Source organism: Lichenostomus cassidix, chromosome 19, assembly GCF_008360975.1.
Source record: "Lichenostomus cassidix isolate B80296 chromosome 19, HeHo_3.0, whole genome shotgun sequence".
Taxonomy (NCBI): Eukaryota; Metazoa; Chordata; class Aves; order Passeriformes; family Meliphagidae; genus Lichenostomus; species Lichenostomus cassidix.
The window spans coordinates 2,685,165-2,702,737 of record NC_139499.1 but is presented as its reverse complement, the minus strand read 5'-3'; the positions used below and the strand labels follow the sequence as shown (position 1 = coordinate 2,702,737).

General features: G+C 52.5%; 1 protein-coding gene across 2 annotated transcripts in view; it reads right to left on the bottom strand.

The window, feature by feature from the left end:
* RNF43 (ring finger protein 43) overlaps nt 1-17,573 on the bottom strand; it is a 57,821-nt gene that overhangs the window by 4,121 nt on the left and 36,127 nt on the right. For both annotated transcript variants that reach the window (XR_014855870.1, XM_085078855.1), the window contains exons 3-9: nt 14,519-14,641; nt 10,155-10,229; nt 9,011-9,142; nt 8,384-8,485; nt 7,558-7,713; nt 6,918-7,020; nt 4,949-6,472 (exon numbers count right to left, since the gene is read on the bottom strand). Coding sequence is in view for 1 of the 2 variants with exons in the window: in XM_085078855.1 (XP_084934981.1) it covers nt 4,949-6,472; nt 6,918-7,020; nt 7,558-7,713; nt 8,384-8,485; nt 9,011-9,142; nt 10,155-10,229; nt 14,519-14,641 (2,215 nt within the window). In the remaining variant the exon portion in view is untranslated. The remainder of the gene's footprint in view (nt 1-4,948; nt 6,473-6,917; nt 7,021-7,557; nt 7,714-8,383; nt 8,486-9,010; nt 9,143-10,154; nt 10,230-14,518; nt 14,642-17,573) is intronic.

Below are 17,573 nucleotides of genomic sequence, written 5' to 3'. Positions count from 1 at the left end.
GTTGGTTATGTATCACCAGCTGTAGGAGCAAAGCCTTGAAAATTAAGTATGTGGGAAGAAAGCAAACAAATGAGATTCTGCTTGAAAAAAGGTAGCTAATCAACATGGGAAAATGAATGCACATGGTGTTACACACACACACACGTGTGCAGGCATGGCCATAGCACCTGAAAACAGAGCTTGAGCATATCTTGCATTTGTGACTTGAGTCACAATGTGGAATAAGCCATTTCCAACTGCTTCCCTTGTGTGCAACTCAAAAAAAGACTGTCCAGCTTCAATCCCTCCATTCCAATGCCTTCAGTCTCAAATAGCATTACTAAAATTGTTTTCTGAAATCTATGCCTGCATGTGTTCCCTGCTTGTGCTAAAAAAAGGTCATGAATTGGGAGAGGTGGGAGAAGCTTGGTTGCTGGACTGGCCATGGCAGGACATTAACCTGGAGCACACCTTGATGACACCACAGAAATTGTGTTCTTTGGCTGTTAGGTTTTAAGGGTGGTCTTTTTCTGCTCTCTACTCCCTTTCCCCCTCCCTATTAAAGATCAAAGACGTGACATGAAAGGGACTCAGGATGAGCAGGAGGGAGGAGAGGGGGAGGACGCCGAGAGCGCTGCAGGAGGTGAGATTTCCCAGGGAGAGAAATCAAGAGATTTCATCAGCCTGTGCTGGAGTAATCTGGCTGTTCTGGGATGCTTTCCGGGCGTGCCGGGGCGGTTCAGGAAGCCATCCAGCTGGAACTCACTGCCAGTTGCCTGACTTCCCTTAGGAGGATCCATTCAGCATTGCTCCAGGATTGATTCTCCAGAGACACAACTCCCAGGTGTGGTCTCTCCCAGGCAAGAGAAGAGTCAGGGATTCACCTTTATGCAAAGCCCCCCAAGAAAGGCTGATGGAGGTGCTCAAGGAAGAGCCATAAACTCCAAGATTATGCAAGGCTGTTTGGGATCATCCACAGTGTTATTCCCTAGGATGCCAGCACATGGCACTGCCTGCACAAATGGAATTTCTCCAGGGGCTGTGGACCAAGATTCAGCCTCACCTGGGAGCTGGGTGAGGTAAGCACACACCTGGAGGGTGCTGCATCCCACAGGAGCACCAGCAGCTTCTGGAAGCCCTGGTTTAGGGACTTCCTGAGCCGGAGGGTGGATTTGCATCTCTGCATTTGCTGCTTCTTGATCTGGGCTCTCAAAACCATTTTACTTCTGGCATCTACATCCCCTGGGCAACCAGCACCAGTTTCACTACACACCATGTGTTGCCTTTTGGGTGTTTTAAAGCTTCTGGCTCCCGTTTGATGCCATCACTTACTTTGTTCTAAGTACTCTCTTATCTGCCTTCTCCTCTGCTCTCCTAATTTCACATCCTCTCTTTCATATCCTCTGCTAATCACTTTTTTCCCACATGAAAGTCTCACTATTCTTTCTGTTTTCTCAAAAAAAAAACCATCGCTGGGATTGTACCAGATACCTTTCTGCCCTTCTCCCAAGCCTGATTTCCCTTTCTTTTTCCACCCTTTTTGGTGATCAGGAGCTGTGGTATCACCACAGGCTTATACAGCTGCAAAAAGGTACTTTCTGCTTGTCCCACATAGTTCCCAGCCAGTTAAGAATAACAGTAATAACGTGATTTTTACTTAGAAGTGGCTCTGCTCATGTGTGGCATTTTGTGCTACTTCCAGGGTATTTCACCCACCATTCTTTCACCCAATAGCTCAGCAGCAGGAGATCCTTCTGTAACACTCTGTATCCAGTTTTAACACTGACATCCTGATGGATTTTATATGTTATACACTTTGCTATCTCCTCTCCTTGTCCAGGATATTTATGATCTTGCTGAAAGGTGCAGACAGTTGGAGAACTCTACTTTTCTCCTTCTCTGAGTAATTTCCCTCCATTAAGTCTGATCTGCACTGTGTCTCCTATTTTAGAGTGAGTTATTTACCTGTGAGAGCACCTTCCCTTTTATCCTTTCAGAGTTTCCTTCCCCTAAAAGATCTACCAGGTGTTATCTCTCCCTACAAAAGCTGGGCTGCCTCCTCCCCTGGTTTTCACATTCAGCCATGTGCCTACAAGTCAGACCCTGTATTTGAATTTTTAACAATTTGCTTGGCTGGAAAGTCAGGCTCACTGTTGTGGCTTCAGCTATTTCCAGCTGATATTGCCCTCAGCTCTTCCTCCTGGCTCTGGGCATGGATAAGAGATTGCAGTCCGTGTTCAGGATTTATCAGCTTTGTGCTTGAAGCCTGCAGGATGCCCAGTGGGTGATCTGTACCACTGGCAATTTGTTCCTCTCCAGTGTATTTCAGAAGTGCTCAAACTGGTGATTTGATTCATGAGGGATCCTGCCCCCCTGCCTTGAACAGAGCTGTGCCAGATGAGAACCTCCCTGAGCACTCCCACAGTCATCACTAATGCAATAAATCACTTTGCTCTTCTGCTCTGCACTTACAGCCCTTGAACATCCCTCAGACTTGTGTTACTCCCTGGATCTGCAGAGCTCCAGGCAGCCTTCTCCCTTCTGATGGAACTGAAAATGTTTGCATTAATAATTCTGTTTTTCACAAGCTGTTCACAGACATATTCCCTGGCCTGCCTCGCCATGGCTCTGCATTTCGCTTGGCATTCAGCTCTGTTCTGATTTCCTTCTCCAGCCACACCTTGGCTTTGGAAGAACAACTTCTGAGTGCCCTCCCTGCCCTGCTGCTTGGCCAGCCCTTTTCTGGGGCTGTAAATGATCTCTGTGCCCAACAACATCTTAAGTGACTGCTTCTTTTAGCAATATTCTCACAAGACTCTCCTGTCTATGCAGGTTCCTCTTTGCAGCCTGTGCTGACGCAGTGTTATAGCCCTAATGCCACCCTCCTTCTGCTTAGGGGCAATTGGGGACTTTTGTGTCACATGTCATTGGACTTTACACTCTCCTTAGTGCAGTGTCCCTCCCATGCCACCAGAAGAGACACACTCTACTCCTCTCTGTAATTTCACCTAGGAATTACAGGGTCCCACTGTTTGCTTTTCTTTTAAACTGGGTTTCTGAAAAGTTTATGTCAAAACTTTAATTTAAAGCTGGGCTTTTTAATTCATCCACTTATATTTTTAGCCTTATGCCATTTATCTGGAGGCAGAGATGCATTTTTCCTTGGTCTCCTTGTCTGTGTTTTGTGTCCTGCTTGCACGGTATTGTCTATTGAGATTGCTCTTTGCTCTTTTTTACTTTTTCTCTATTGATTTATACCTTTCCAAAGATAAAGAACCAATGTGATTGTAACTCAGAGGATGTGTTATGTCAAACAATGTGTTTTCAGCTTGGTGGCTTTTCTGCATAAGCCCTGCACAAGCTCTCTGCTCTGTCCTGTGCTCCTAATAAAGTTAAATCCTACATCCATGTATTCTCTCAATCTTGCAAGGGAATTCTGACTCTCTGGCTGGCCCTGAAAGCATCCACAGAAGCTACTGCAGTAAACAGACATAGATCCACAGCATTTTCAGATAAACTGGTCCTTCTAGCTGCTGGAATGGGAAGGGAAGGGAAGGGAAGGGAAGGGAAGGGAAGGGAAGGGAAGGGAAGGGGGAATGACAGCCTGGTGTGCTTGGCAAAGCAGCTGGCAGTGGCTCTGGGTGGGGGTCAGAGAGCCATCAGGAGGTGGGCATGACTGGGGCCACTGGGACCATTTCCAAAGAGCCAGAAGCATCCGAGCACAGACCTTGGTGCCCAGCACCCTGTGTTAGGTACACAGACTCCTGCTCTTGGACCCTGCCAGGCTCATTTGGGAGCTCAAAGCCAGCCCTGAGCAGCCTGCCCTGAGCCAGGAGGGCTCCCTCCATCAGCACTCAGAGCTCCCTGCAACAAGAGACATCTCTGCCCTGATGCCTCCTTATCTCTCCAAACACCAGCATCCCTCCAGGCCTCGGAAGAACCTCCCTATCACCCATCTGCAGTGTCAGGCACTTCTGTGCCTGGGAAAAATATTTGTTCCTGGGAGTCTGGGAGGCCGGAGGGCCATAGGGAGCCAGGTCTGTGCCCATCCAGCCTCCCCTGCCTCCGTGGCACCGGGAGCCTGGGCGTGGGGTGGGGCTGGATAGCACCGGGAGGAAGTTATTATCTCTGCGGCACAATGGGCACGGTGAGTCACGAGTTTAAGGCCAGTGTTTTAACAGAAATTAGACAGCCAGATCTGTGTTTGGTACCTAAATCAAAAGGATTTGCCTGAGGAGCTGCAATGAGTCAGTGGCAGGGCGAGGAAGGGAGCCAGCCTCTGCTCCCAGCCAGCACCTGCCCCTGCTGACTCGCAGGTTGCTGCCTTCAGAGGACCTGGGAGCTAAACTCAGGTTCTTTCAAAGAGCCTCGTCTCAAAGGCATTTTCCCTCTCTTTGTGAGAGACGTGCAGCAGTTAGGCAAAGGGCCAAACTTTAATTACATCTGATTTCCAAAAGACACTAAAAAGCAACTCCCACGCACCAGAGGCAGGTGAGAAATGAGGGATGTGCAAATCCAGCAACTCATTCAGTCTGTTCTACTACCCCTGGCCACACACACTTCCTTCCTCATTGATTCCAGTTAGCTGGGCTTGGCTAAAACAACTGGAGCCCAAAAAGCCTTCATGATAACAACTCTGCCAGTGAGACACCCAGACTGGTGCAAGGACACCGAGAAACATTGTCCCACCCCTTCCTTTGGGAGATATTCCAGCTGCTAGAGATGTTTAGTTAAAATTAGCCAACTTATTTCTCAGTTGCAGTACTTTAGGGTTTGGTGCACACTTTAACATGTTTGCCTGTCATTCAGGCCATCACCCTCATAGGTGAGCTCTGAAATGCTCCTGCAGTCAGTGCTCCTGTAGGAAAGCCCATCAGGAAGGTACCAGGTGTCCTGGCAGCCAGAGTTCCTTCAGCAAACCCCCCTCATTCACCTGCTCTCTGCCAGGAGAGGCAAAGGCCACACTTACCCTGACCACCCTTCTGAGAAGGGTAGTGAAGGCGGACACTCAGACTGTGTCTGGGGGTGCCTGTCCCTGAGAAATCTGCAGGAACTGAGCAGTTTCCCTCCCGTCCTGACAACCCCTCCTCCTGCTTCCTCAGCTCGGAGCTGGACTGCGGCACTAAACACTTCCAGAGCGGCCGGGAGCCGCTGGGCAGGGGAGCGCTTGGGATCAGGGGCTGGACTTCGGGAGAGCAGCGGTAGCCTGAGGGGTGGCTGGGAGGAAGGTGAGCGTCACAGGCTCTGGGCTCAGCTGAGTCCTTGGGCAGGAGAGCGGGGTCGGGCTCCAGGGGACACTTTCTTTTCCTTCGGTGATGCCGGCTCTGTAAGCTGTGTCTGGGGGGCAGCGGGACAGCGGCTGTGCCAGCTGCTCCCGATTGTCTGTTGGCATCTACACTGAAGTCCAACCTGTTTGGAGAAGTGGAGGGGGCATGAGGGGGCTCCCGGCCTTCCTGGGGACAGGCTGGCTGTACCACCGGAGCTGCCTCCTGCAGCACGGTGCTGCTTTCCAGAGGCTGCTGAGAGTGATGGCTTTTCTCAGTCCTCTTTTGTGTCCGAGCACTGTGGAAGGCAACCTTGGCCCCGGAGTAGCGGGATTTGCGCGGCCCCAGCCCCTGCCCGGTCCGCCCGGGGAGACACTCCGCGTCCCGTCTGTAGTGGTGGTGCTGGTGGTGGTGGTAGTGGACGTGGCTGAGCACCTGGGGCTTGGCAGGAGCAGCCCCCCCGGGCACCATAAGGTCCAAGGAGCGGGGTCGCCTCTCCCTGGGCGGCCGCAGCTGCTCCTGGCCATGGTCCGTGGCGGGGCCCTCAGAGCTGCAGTACACGAAGGGATCGTAGTCGCTGCTGAGCGAGCTGCGGAAGGTGGAGCAGCTGCCGTGGATGCCCTGCAGGCTGACGTCCGTGCAGTTCAACATGGAGTCACTGGAGGAGCCGTGGCAGGGCCCCGAGCTGGAGTCGCTGCCCGGCCCGTCGGCCAGGTACCCGCTGTGCTCCGTGAGATAGCTCTCCCCAGAGCCACTGCTGTTGTGCTGGTGCCCGTGGGCAAAGCCCCGGCGCAGGGCGGGCGCGCGGTGCTGCTTCTGTGCCAGGGCCGCCTTGGGCGCCAGGCAGGGGGGCTGGGGCTGCAGGGGACACGTCCTGTGGGGTGCCAGCGCCTGCCCGCACGCTGAGGGGTTGGGGTGCTGCTGCCCCAGCAAGCCCGTGGCCAGCGGGGCGGCGTGGCCACAGGCCAGCAGGGAGGTGGCCGGTCTGTAGGGCATGTAGTGGATGGTGCCAAAATCCAGCTGGGACAGCTCTGGAGAGTGGAAGAAGGGGTTGCCATGGGGTGGCTCCGGGGGAAAGCTCCTGAGGTTCCTCTGAGGATACGCGTGTGGGAGGTGGTAAAGGGCATGTCCTGGATGCTGGCGGAAAAGGTGGAGTCGCCGTCCAGGCTCCATGTCGTGAGGGACCAGCCTGGAGCTGGTGGCCGTGGCTTGGTCCCCTGAGTCTCTGGCTGTGGAGAGAGAAGGGAGTATCCAGCACACATCCCACAGACCACCTGAAGCAACCCCGGCACTGATGCTCCACTGCCCTCCCACCAGAGCCCCACACCCCACCCGTGCCTGGCAACTGCTCGCTGCCACCACCAAACCACCCTGATGGTCCTGCACACTCAGTGCTCTCCCTGCTGCCCTGACCCCTAAATCCCACCTTCCCTTCCCCACGGGCCACAGGACTGGAATCCTTCCTCTTGGTGCAGGTCCCAACCCTAGCCCATCACCTCACTGTACCCTAGGGGGCTCACAGGCAAAGGACTGCTCTCCATGCAGGGACTGTCCACTCTGTGCACAGGGACACAAGGACCTGATGATCCATCTCCCAAGGGTTCCTGCAGCTCCGGGGCACAACCCTGCACCCAACCCCGTCCCCAGCCAGGAAATGCTGTGTCTGAGCCCTACCAAGAATATTGAACATGCAAAGTGGACACGTGTGGTGTTGCTGCAGCCAAGGGTCAACACACTCCCGATGGAACTCGTGGGAACACGAGATGATCCGCAGTTCCTAGAGAGAAGCGGAGAGGAGAAGGATGAGCAAGGAGAACCATGTTTGAAGACCTGGATGGGTCCTTCTTGATGAAAGCAAGCTTTGAAGATGGCTAACAGTGAGGGATCTGCAGCCCAGCTGTGCATTTAGGAGGCTGTGGAGCACCTCTGGTTCTGCTCGGTGAATGTCCAGAGAGGTGCAAGCCCTCAGAAAGAAGGAGATTTCAGGCAGGGTGCTCTGGAGCAGCAACCCCTACTTTTGCCCCATTGTTTCAACATGAGCATTTTATGGGCATTCTACCCCACAGCCACAGCTGGAGACCTGCCTGGAGACATGACTTCAGCAGAGGCTTTATAACCCAGGGGCAGGCACACCTCCAGGGATACAGCCCCATTCAATTGCTCAGGAGTTCAGAAGGAAGCAACCCATGGGCCTCCAGCTCCTGCCATGCTCAGCTCCCACTGCTGACCCACCTGCCTGGGAAGCCAGGGTGTGACTGCCGGCAGCCCTGCCCCAAAACCCCACCTGCCCCAACCCTACATGCCCCAACCCTACCTGGCCCTCGCTGAACTCCTCGAGGCAGATGGCACAGACAGGGGCTGAGCTGCAGCTGCTGGCCGAGTCCCAGCGCGGGGCTGGCCGGGCTCGGGGCTGGTAGCGGCGTGTGGCCAATTGCCCGATGGCCTGCAGGGTCTGCTGCTGCACCGAGTCCTGCGGAGACAGAAGGGGCTTGAGGAGAGCTGCAGACTTACTCTGCCCTCCCATCTTCAATATGGGGTTATCAGGAATCTGGGGATGATACTCATTTGCAGAGGTGACTTTCTGTCCAAATTGACTTGGGCAGAGTAGGCTTTGTCACCAGCAGGAGACATATGGCCCTGAATATTCAAAATCATTCGCAGTGCTGAATTTTTGACCCCCAAGGATGTCTCTCTACAGGACAAATGGGGTATTCTCAACCCTGGAAGTACATCTGACTCTGGGAAGATAATTTATTAATTTCTATTATGAATACTAAATCATACAATCATAGAATCCTGGAATGGTTTGGATTAGAAGGGACCTTAAAAGCTCATTTTACTCCACTCCCTTGCCATGGGCAGGGATACCTTCCAGTAGACCAGGTTGTCCCAATCCCAATCCAACCTGGCCTTGGACACTTCCAGGAAGGGGCAGCCACAGCTTCTCTGGGCAACCTGTGCCAGGGCCTCACCACCCTCATAAGGAAGAACTTCTTCCTACATCTAATCTCAATCTCTCCTCTAAAACCATTCTCCCTTGTCCTATCACCGTCTCCCCCTTTCCCCTCCCAAGCAGTGTCTGTTCCTGCTTTTCCTGCATTCCTGTTTGCTCAGACATGTCTGCTCCATGAGATCCCTACCTGAGTCCTGTTCAGCTGGCACTTAGTGCGGACAACAAAAATCAAAATGATGACGACCACAGTGCTGACCACCGTGAGAAGAATCCACACGTCGTAGTCTGGCTGTTGGATAAAACAGGACAGAAATTACTCGTGTGGAAATTACTCTTGGTGAGAATTAGAGGCTAGGCAGGGGTGGGAATTAGAGTCTAGGTAGGGGAATCTCCATCTATTCTGGACCATCAGCCTTGGAAAATATGATCCTTGGCCAAGCTCAGGTAAAAGGTGAAAAAGAAGTCTTTTCAGTCTTTTCTGCACATGCCACCAAGAATGGAATATCTGTCTTGCAGCATCTCAGCTCCCTTGAGACCATGGTCTAAGGCAGCACAAGATGAGAAAATCAAGGCTTGGTCTTACTTGAAGAGACAGAGAATCCTGTCACCTCACTCATGACGTTAAAGCAAAGGAAACTAAATAAGCGGGAAGTGCTTTTGAGCCTTTACTTGCAGCAGGTCTGAATGCTACAGACAACTCCTGCAACAGGCTGTGATCTCCATCCCTGAGGAGGAAAGCTTAGCCTCTCTGGGAAAGCCCAGCAGGATGGGAGGGAGGATACAGGAGGCAGTGGGAATGGTCTGTGTCTCTCACCCAGGCTGGTGGCTCCTTGACCTCTATCTTCACATGAGCCTCTCTGTTCTTGTTCACCACACCCATGAGGAGCTCAGCATCGTGGCCCCTGATCAGGACCACAGGCTGGCTCAGGCCTCTGGGCTTCCTCAGCTGCAAAGAAACAAACACAGTGAGAGCTGATCCAGAACAGCCTGAAACAAGGATGATTCCTGCCCCCCAGGCATGTCTGTTCCCCATGATGCTTCTTGCAACACTTCAGAGACTGACTGCACCCCCAAATTTACACTATCCCTCCATGATGAATCAGATGGAAGCTTCTCTTTTACCCATTCTCCCACATGGATTTCTTCATTTTCCCTGCTGGTCGTGCACAACTGGACACTGCTTGGTGTCCTGAGCTCCTTTCAAACCCCTGTGCAGAAGCTCTCAGGGCAAGGCTGAAGGCTCTGAATTGTTGATAGGATTTTGACACTCTTGGCTTTGGTGTACCAAATGGGAAAGCTGGAAAAGTAGGAGCTGAGGTTTGGGGTAGGGATCAGAGACTGGGATCTCAACAACCTTGGCATCACCTCATGGGCCTGCATTTGCTGCTGTGTTTCTCTGGCACCAGAAATTTAATTCTAAGTGCATGAAAGAGCCACGAGGGATGGATCCAGCAAGGAATCAGCCCAGGATTTGGATAAGCTCAGGCACCAGCTCCCCTGTCTATTCTCTGCCTAAAGCTGGATGTTTTTCATATCCCTGGATTATCTGGATAGGGAACTGATTCCCTTCCAGAGATGACAGCAGTGCTGGCAAAAGGGACCTCTGGAGGTGTCTAAACCAGGATTAAACCTGCACCAACAGCAAAGCAGGGAGCTGTAACTTTGGATTGAAAACTTGAGAAATCACCTTTCCCTTGAGGTACAATGGGCTGTCTGGACCAGATGGGATGGGGAAATCTGTGACTTCTCAAGAGGAAGCATCCAGCTCCAGGCAGAAAAGTTCAATTGACCAGACAATGTCTTTTAAGAGCACGGGTGTGCCATGGAGAGTGTCTGTGTGTGGGCTAAGAGCCAACAGCCAACACCAGCAGCATCCTCCTGGGATCTCCCACTGGTGGCTGGAGCGTCCTGCCCTGAGCACATTTCAGGATGGGACAGGAGCACACTGGGGTCTGTACCTGATCAGCAGCACTTTCATCATCGGTGATGTCGAAAAGGATCGCGCGGGCTCCACGCTCCCCCGCCAGCTTCGCCTGTCCAGAACAACAGAAGCTTCAGTGGACATTTTGTACTGTAACCTGTGTCCACACCTGCCACTGGATCCATGCCTGCCTCCTGGGCTCTTCCCAGGAGAGAGAAGCACCAGCTTGGACTGAGGAAACTGTGCCCACCTTGGTTCCTGAGCTTGCATTGGGCTGCAGTGCCTGTTCCTGACAAGAGCCCTGTGGCTCAGGGATGGTTTCCTCCTATAGCTGTGAAACTGAACTAGCTGGTGGCCTTGCAGTCACAGCAACACACAAACCTAACCATTGCCCAGCTGTCCGTGTGCCAGGTGTTCCCTTGCTTCAGAGCTGGATTTGCTGGGGAGGGATGTGCAGCCCTGTTAGCCCTGCTGACCTCCCGGGACAGCAAAAACCTCCTCAGGTCCCCACCTGTCACCTGGTAGCACCAGGGCTGTCAGAGAGCCTGAATCCCACACAGGCTGCTCTGCCTGGCTCTCCCTGCTCATCAGGGAGCAGCTCAGGTGGAGCCAGGGCTCTGCTCTAGGATTAGCAGTGTGATGGCTTTCCCAGCGGGGAGGGACAGCCCAGCGACCCACCCAGCCGAGCACACATGCCACCCCGGTGAGGTAACACAGCCGGGACCTCGCGGGTCACCCAGCTCCTCGCAGGCAGCCTCGGGAGATGGAACGTGAGCACAACCTGGGCTGGGCTGGCTGCTCAGGCGGAGCTCTTTGATCTGTGCGTCCTGAGCAAACAGGAGCTGCATTGGCTCGGGGGCCACAGGGCACTGCCGCCCTTCCCAGCGCTGCCAGCGAATGCAGGGAGCCTGCAGAGCCCAGGGATGAGGCATTCCCAGCACGGCTGAGTGGGATCAGCTCCATCCCTCACTCCCAGGGCAGAGCCGGGCAGCTGGCTCTGGAGACAGAGGTGTGAATGGAGCTGCAGATGGCTGGGAAGAGGCAGCAGTGGAAGCTCCGAGGTGCTGATAGGGTTTGACACTCACGGGGAAGCTGGAAAAGTGGGATCAAGGCTTGGGAAAGGGATCAGAGACTGGGGAACTGCCTGGGCTTGAAGGAGCCTCGGTGTTTGTTAGCACTGAAGAGGACTTTCAGGAAGTGACTTCCACCTGTCAGTCAGGCTTTGATGAACGACAAACAGCTCTACAAAGATTTTATCCTGCCAAAGATACTGACTGTGGAGCAATGAACAACTGAGACTGGACAAGTGACTTTTCCCAATGTCCTTCTGATTCCTGTTGCAAAGGACACAACTGGTGACCAGGGACATGGCCCAGGGAATGGCTGGAGCTGTATCAGGGAGAGTCAGGTTGGATTTCAGGAAAAGGTTCTTCCCCCAGAGGAAAGAAGGCTGCCAGAGCTCTGGGCATTTCCCAGGGATTTCCCATTTTCCAGCATGCTCCCAGGGATGCACAGGGTGGGATTGTTGGGACAGGACCTGAACTCCATGATCCTTGTGGGTCTCCTACAACTCAGGATATTCTATGATTCTGTTCAAGCCTTTCACAGTCTGCTTGCTACAATCATCTCAGTCTTGCTGTCTTTGTGCAGGATCTCTCCAGCCACATGGCACAGCTGAGCTCCCTCTTTGAGGACTGAAACACTTCTGGTGCAAATATGTATTTACAGGATGATTTTGGAGGTTGCAGCAGTCTGTCAACCAGACTTGCAATCATTGGTTCAATCAGAAATAAAAAAAAAATCCACCAAAAAAATTTACAAATTATGATCAGAAAGAAAAAAAAATCACTTTGAATTGATTCCAGAAGTCCTTCCCATGCCTTTCTCTCCTCCAACCACTTCCCTGCTGGTTTTAGCTTTGGATAATGAAGCAGTGATAGAATTTAGGAAGCAGGGAAGTGCCTCAGGTGGCTGGTGGAGTTCTCCTCATGCTAGGCTGGCCAGGGCTGTCTGTGTTCAGGGCTTGGCTGGGTGACAGCTGAAGCAGAGGTTGTGATAACACTCTGCACAAGGCTATTTTTATCATCATTGATACAGCGCTGCAATTCCACATGCAAAGCTCTGTCCCAAGACACACTTGCCAAGAAAACGAGGCTCCTGCTCCAGCCAGCACCAGCCACAGCCCACAGCTACACCCCTGCTCCAAAGGAGGAGTGTGGTCTGGGATTTTGAGGAAGAGATCTTGGCATCCCTGCCCATGGCAGGGGCTTGGAAAGAGATGATCTTTAAGGTCCTTTCCAATCCCAACTGTTCTAGGATTCTCTGATCTGTATGATGTTGGAGGGAAGGAGCTTGGCAGAGGCTTCAGGAGGATGGAGAGGCAGACAGGCAGGAATTGGAGAGGGTGGAGGATCCAAGATACAAGGCAGGGCTCAGGGATGTGGTCAGCTTAAGGAGCATCTGCTGGATTTCATGGCTAAACTACTCCTACTTTTGGGAGAAGGACTGTGAGCCTGCCTTGGTGAGATCTGAGAGCAGGAACACCTGCATGATGGCAACTGGATCTCAAAATCCAGTGTTGAATTTGGCTTTGGTAACAGAGCAGTGATGACTGATGGCCAGTGGACTGTCAGTCTACCAGGTAAGCAGAGGATTTGTTTGCTTTGGGGGCTGTAGTGGTCCTGGAGAAGGGATCAAGCTGGGTGAGCAGAAGGCAGCAATGCACTGTGTCTTGTCCTGCTTGTGCCAACCTTCCTCAGCTGATCCTTGGACTCAGTAACACATTAGTGCTTACAGTGCTGTGATCAGTCTCAAAGATGAAGGACAAAACTAGTGAAACAGTTGGAATCCCAGAATCCCAGAATGGATTGGGCTGGAAAGGACCTTACAGCTCATCTCATCCCACCCCTGGCCATGAGCAGGGACACCTTCCACTAGATCAGACTGCTCCAAGCTCCATCCAACATGGCCTAAGTTTTGAAACCCTTTAAGGTTCTAAAATGGAAGATAGGCTTTTGCAGCTGCTCCTTTCTCTTATTCATGATCCTCCACAGCAGCTGCACTGACCAAACAGCCACTGCTGTCCTGCCCCAACATCCTGGGGCATCCTGGCACCACTGTCATGTGATGGTCACTTCTGGAGGAACACAGGAGAGCTGGAGGCACCTGCCCAGCCCTTTTCCTCATGTCTGCCACAAGCTGCCCAGGTGGGCCCAGGACATTTTGCAGGTGTGGGGGAACTGACAGCAGGTTGACAACTCCAGCATGCTGGCTTGTGCCAACAGCTGGCACCAGCTGCAGAGCAGCAGCAACCCAAATTTGGGCTGGGCAGCCCAGGAAGGGATGAGCACTCCCCCATGCAGCCAGGGGGAAGCAGCCCTGGGATGGCAAATCCATCATGGCATCACATCCCTTTCCTTGCTTTTGTTGCCACAGCCTCTGGGGAAAAATCCTGCTGTCAAGGACCAAGTGCTGGGTCCAAGTTTTGCCTGTTTGCTTCAGCCAAGCTGCAGGGAACATGGAAAAGGACCCTGTCCCCATCCCCACCACATCACCACCAGCAGGAAGAACCAAACAGGGTGGAATCACCTGAAGGCAATCCAGGTACAGCCAAGAAGAGCTAAACAAGGGGGTTTTCATGCTTGGAAAAATAACACATTTGGTGCATAGACAATCAAAAGAAAAAGCCAATGTCATCCTTATCCATGCAACTTTATCAGAGTCACAAAGATTTTAAGGCTTACAATGACCCTCGTTCCTACCTGACTTCCTTATTACCAGAGAATTGGACCAGTGACCTCAGCTTTTGGCACAGAAACTGCTGTTTCACTGAGGTACCTGATCCAAGGACCTCTGAGATCTCCCAGGGCCTGAGCTGTTAAGCAGTCAAGATCCACCACTAGTTCAGCTGATCAGCATTTATCTCATTGCCCAGCACTGACTCCTCTCACGCCTCATCCAGTGAAGTATTACAGCATTATTTTTGGAAACAGAGCCACACAAGGTGTTTTCTGTGTCCATGTTTTCCCACAGGGCAAGGAGCACAGAGAAACACAAATCCCCTCACAGGCCAGGGGGCAACATGAGGCTGTAAAACAGATGGGGCATGAGGCTGCCAGGCAGCAAAGAGTGTGGGATGTTGGGGTAAGGTCTGAGCATCCCAGGTTAGGGGGAACTCCAGACCTTTTACAAAGTCAGGCAGGCCAAAAGGTGGAGGGAGGGGTGTTTGGGATGGCTGGCACAGCATCTCTCCCAAAGGACCCCTTCTGCCAAGGATGCTGCTCTGTCCTCATCCTTTACTCACTTCCCAACAGCTCTTTCCTACCTTGCTGCCTCCTCCTGCCCTTTTCTTTGCTGCAGCACAGGTTTCACTCCCCAGGCTGGTGCTATTTTTGCCCTTACCTTGTTAGCCAGGGACAGGCAGGGGTTGGGATCCCGATCTGGCTGCTCCAGCTTGACGATGGTGATGAATCCTGATTCCGTGTGTTCATCCTCGCTGGTGTTGCACAGGGACAGAGGGTGGGACTGTGGGACAAAAGCAAAGGGACACTCAGATCCTGGGGCTCAGCACTGCAAAGGGGGCTCAAGCCCACCCTGCAAACCCTCTGCACTGCCCAGAGGTGTAGGACTCCCTGTTGCTGGGCATCACCACAACACTGCTACATCCCATGGCCCTGCCTGAGCCAGCGAGGCTTAGAATGCCACAAAAAACCAGTCACTGCCCAAGCTGGGTGTCACCCCAGCCACTGCCACCACCACAGTGTCCCCAGAGCCTGGCTGGACTCTGTGGAGCTGGAGACCACAGTTGTGACCCACAGCTGCTCCCCACTGACCCCACTGCCACTGGGCTTCCCAGGATGGTGGTTGGCAGATATTCCCCCTCAATCCCAGGGTCATACCCATTAGAAAAGTGCCAGGAATGCTGCTGGCAGTGCTGGGGGGATTTTTGCTGCCTGTGCAGTGCTACAACCCAGCAGCAATCCCTCATCCACAAGCACCTGGCACTGCAGAGTCAGAAGGCACCACAAAGCCACAAAGCTGCTTTTGGTAGCACCAAATCTTGGGCATCAAAACAAGAACAGGTCTAGCAAAACCATGAAAGTGAGTTAAAATCATCAAATCCTAAAATCACAGCATGGAGACCAACTAGTTCCAATGTTTAGTGCAAATGTCTGTGGCAGTGAGTTTGTATTCAACTCCTAATCATGTCTAGAACTGCTTAAAATGAAAGTAAAAGTGAAGGATCTCAGTGATATCTGAATTATTTTAAAATAAAAGTTCATATCCTTTTGTCAAAACACTGGTCTGGTGGAAGGTGTCTCTGCCCACAGCAGGGAGGTGGGACTGGATGAGCTTTAAGGTCCATTCCAACCCAAACCATTCCATGATTCCATGATTAATGATGAACAGCAGGAATATGAGCAATGGGCCAAGCTTCTGCAGCTCCAAACGTGCATGGGGAGCATATGGAAAATCCTGGCAACTGTTCTGGAGCAAGACCCAGCTGATAAATCTGGAGAAGACCTGCTGAGGAATGCTGGTCCCTGCACCTGAGACCTTTCCTACATGGGCAGCTGTCCATGGAGCTGTGGCAGAGTGGTGGCTCCTCTTTATTCTCTGCTGGGTTCCTCCCCAGACATGGATCAGGCTGGAGGCTGAGCCTGGGAGCTTTCTGAGCAGCCTGCAATGCCCAGGGGCAGCTCAGGGTGATTCCTGGGGCAGAGATACAGGCACCATCCAACACAGCCACACACTCCACTCATCTCTGCTCCAGACCACCTCTTCTCTCTCTTCCCACCAGCTCCTTCTCCTCTTTGTTGCTATACAGGCAACTCCTCCAGCAGCAAGAACTGGATCTTGTTTTCGACATCCTACAACAGCATTTCTTGGCACTTCCACCACCTGGTCCCTGGCATTATGAATGACTCTGAGGGATTATTCCCCGGCATTCTGAGTGAGGGATTCTGGCTGCATATCGTGCTCACAGGACAAGAGCAGACTCGAAAAATAATCTAAGGGTGATGCAGAAAAAGAAGTATTATGAGAGTTCTCAGTGCAGAGGACTCGTGCCCATGTGTGGCTCTGGCTGCAGTCAGGATCCCTCATTCCCTCCTGGATCTGTGGCTGCAGATGGGCTCTGAGGCAGAGCATCCCCTCTCTGCTGGGCTGGGCACCTCTGCAGCACTGACTGCCACAGCCACAGCCCAGCTCCTCACAGAACCTTTTCTGAGCTAGGAAACAAAACATCCCATTGCTGGAGAGAGGGGGTATGTTCATATCCAAAATCAGAGTGGTTTCACGCATGCTGCCTAAATCCCACCACAGCCCTGATCCACTCCCTGCTCCCAGGGGCTCCCAGCCAGCAGAGGGACCTCAGTGGTTGTTTTGCTGGACCCACAGTGCTGTTCCAGCTGAGGTTCCCTGGTGGAAGTCACACTGCTGCTCTGCCAGATCCTTCTCCCAGGACAATGCCTGCTGGCTCTGTGCTGCTGGGATCCCAAGGATGGGCAGGGATTAGCTGGCAGGATTTGGATCCACTCTTGGGTGATTCAGCTCTGCAGCTCTGGCCACACGCTGGCCCTGGTAAGACACTGTCCACCTGTGACCCTCTGGCCTTGTCACTCCATCTGTCCCTGTCACCATATCCCTCCTGCCACCCCTTCAAGGAAGATGCAGAGCTCCTCCTCATCCCTATCTTCTTCCTATCACCTTTTTGGTTTCCTGTTCCCTTACCCAATGGCTTCTCTTTTACTTTCTACCTTTTCTGTCCACAGTGCCACTCCTACAATACTGAATTTCACTTTTTCAACTCCTCCTTGCCATCTTTCCCACTTTATTCCTACTAGACCCACCACCTTCACACCAACCTGTCCCTCCCAGCATCACTCACAGGCTGCACTGAGCAGCAGAAACACAGGGAAAGGTCCTGGGGAATCAGGTGTGGAGAGGTGCCCAACTCCCACTTGGGAGCTTTATGTATAAAAGAGGAGGGAAAAAAGGTGACCCTGAGAGGTCATCTAGCCCACTTTGCTGCCTGAAGGCAGATCAGCCAGACCTAAAACATTCCTCAGAGACACTTGCTCAACCTGTTTTCAAGATCTCCAAAAAGGCAGACTCCTCACCCACTCCAGGGCTCCCTTCTCCACACTGGACAGTGTATCCCAGTGCCTCACTGTAGTCCATTTTGCTCCAGTCTGAGCCTATTAATTCTCACTGAATCAACTATACCCATGAAAAAAAGATAATCCTTTCTCCCCAGGGATTCTTTAAACATTTCCGCTCCCCTTTTTGTTCACCAAGGAGTCCTGAGGGACAAGGGCTGAAAAAGGACTCAGAGAAAGTCCTCAGTTTTCTCGGTAAAGAAACTCAGAGCACTTCCCATGCTTCCTTCATGGGGGATGAATCAACACTTGATCTGATCTGAAGTGGCAGGAAAAATGCTATAACCAGCCCATAA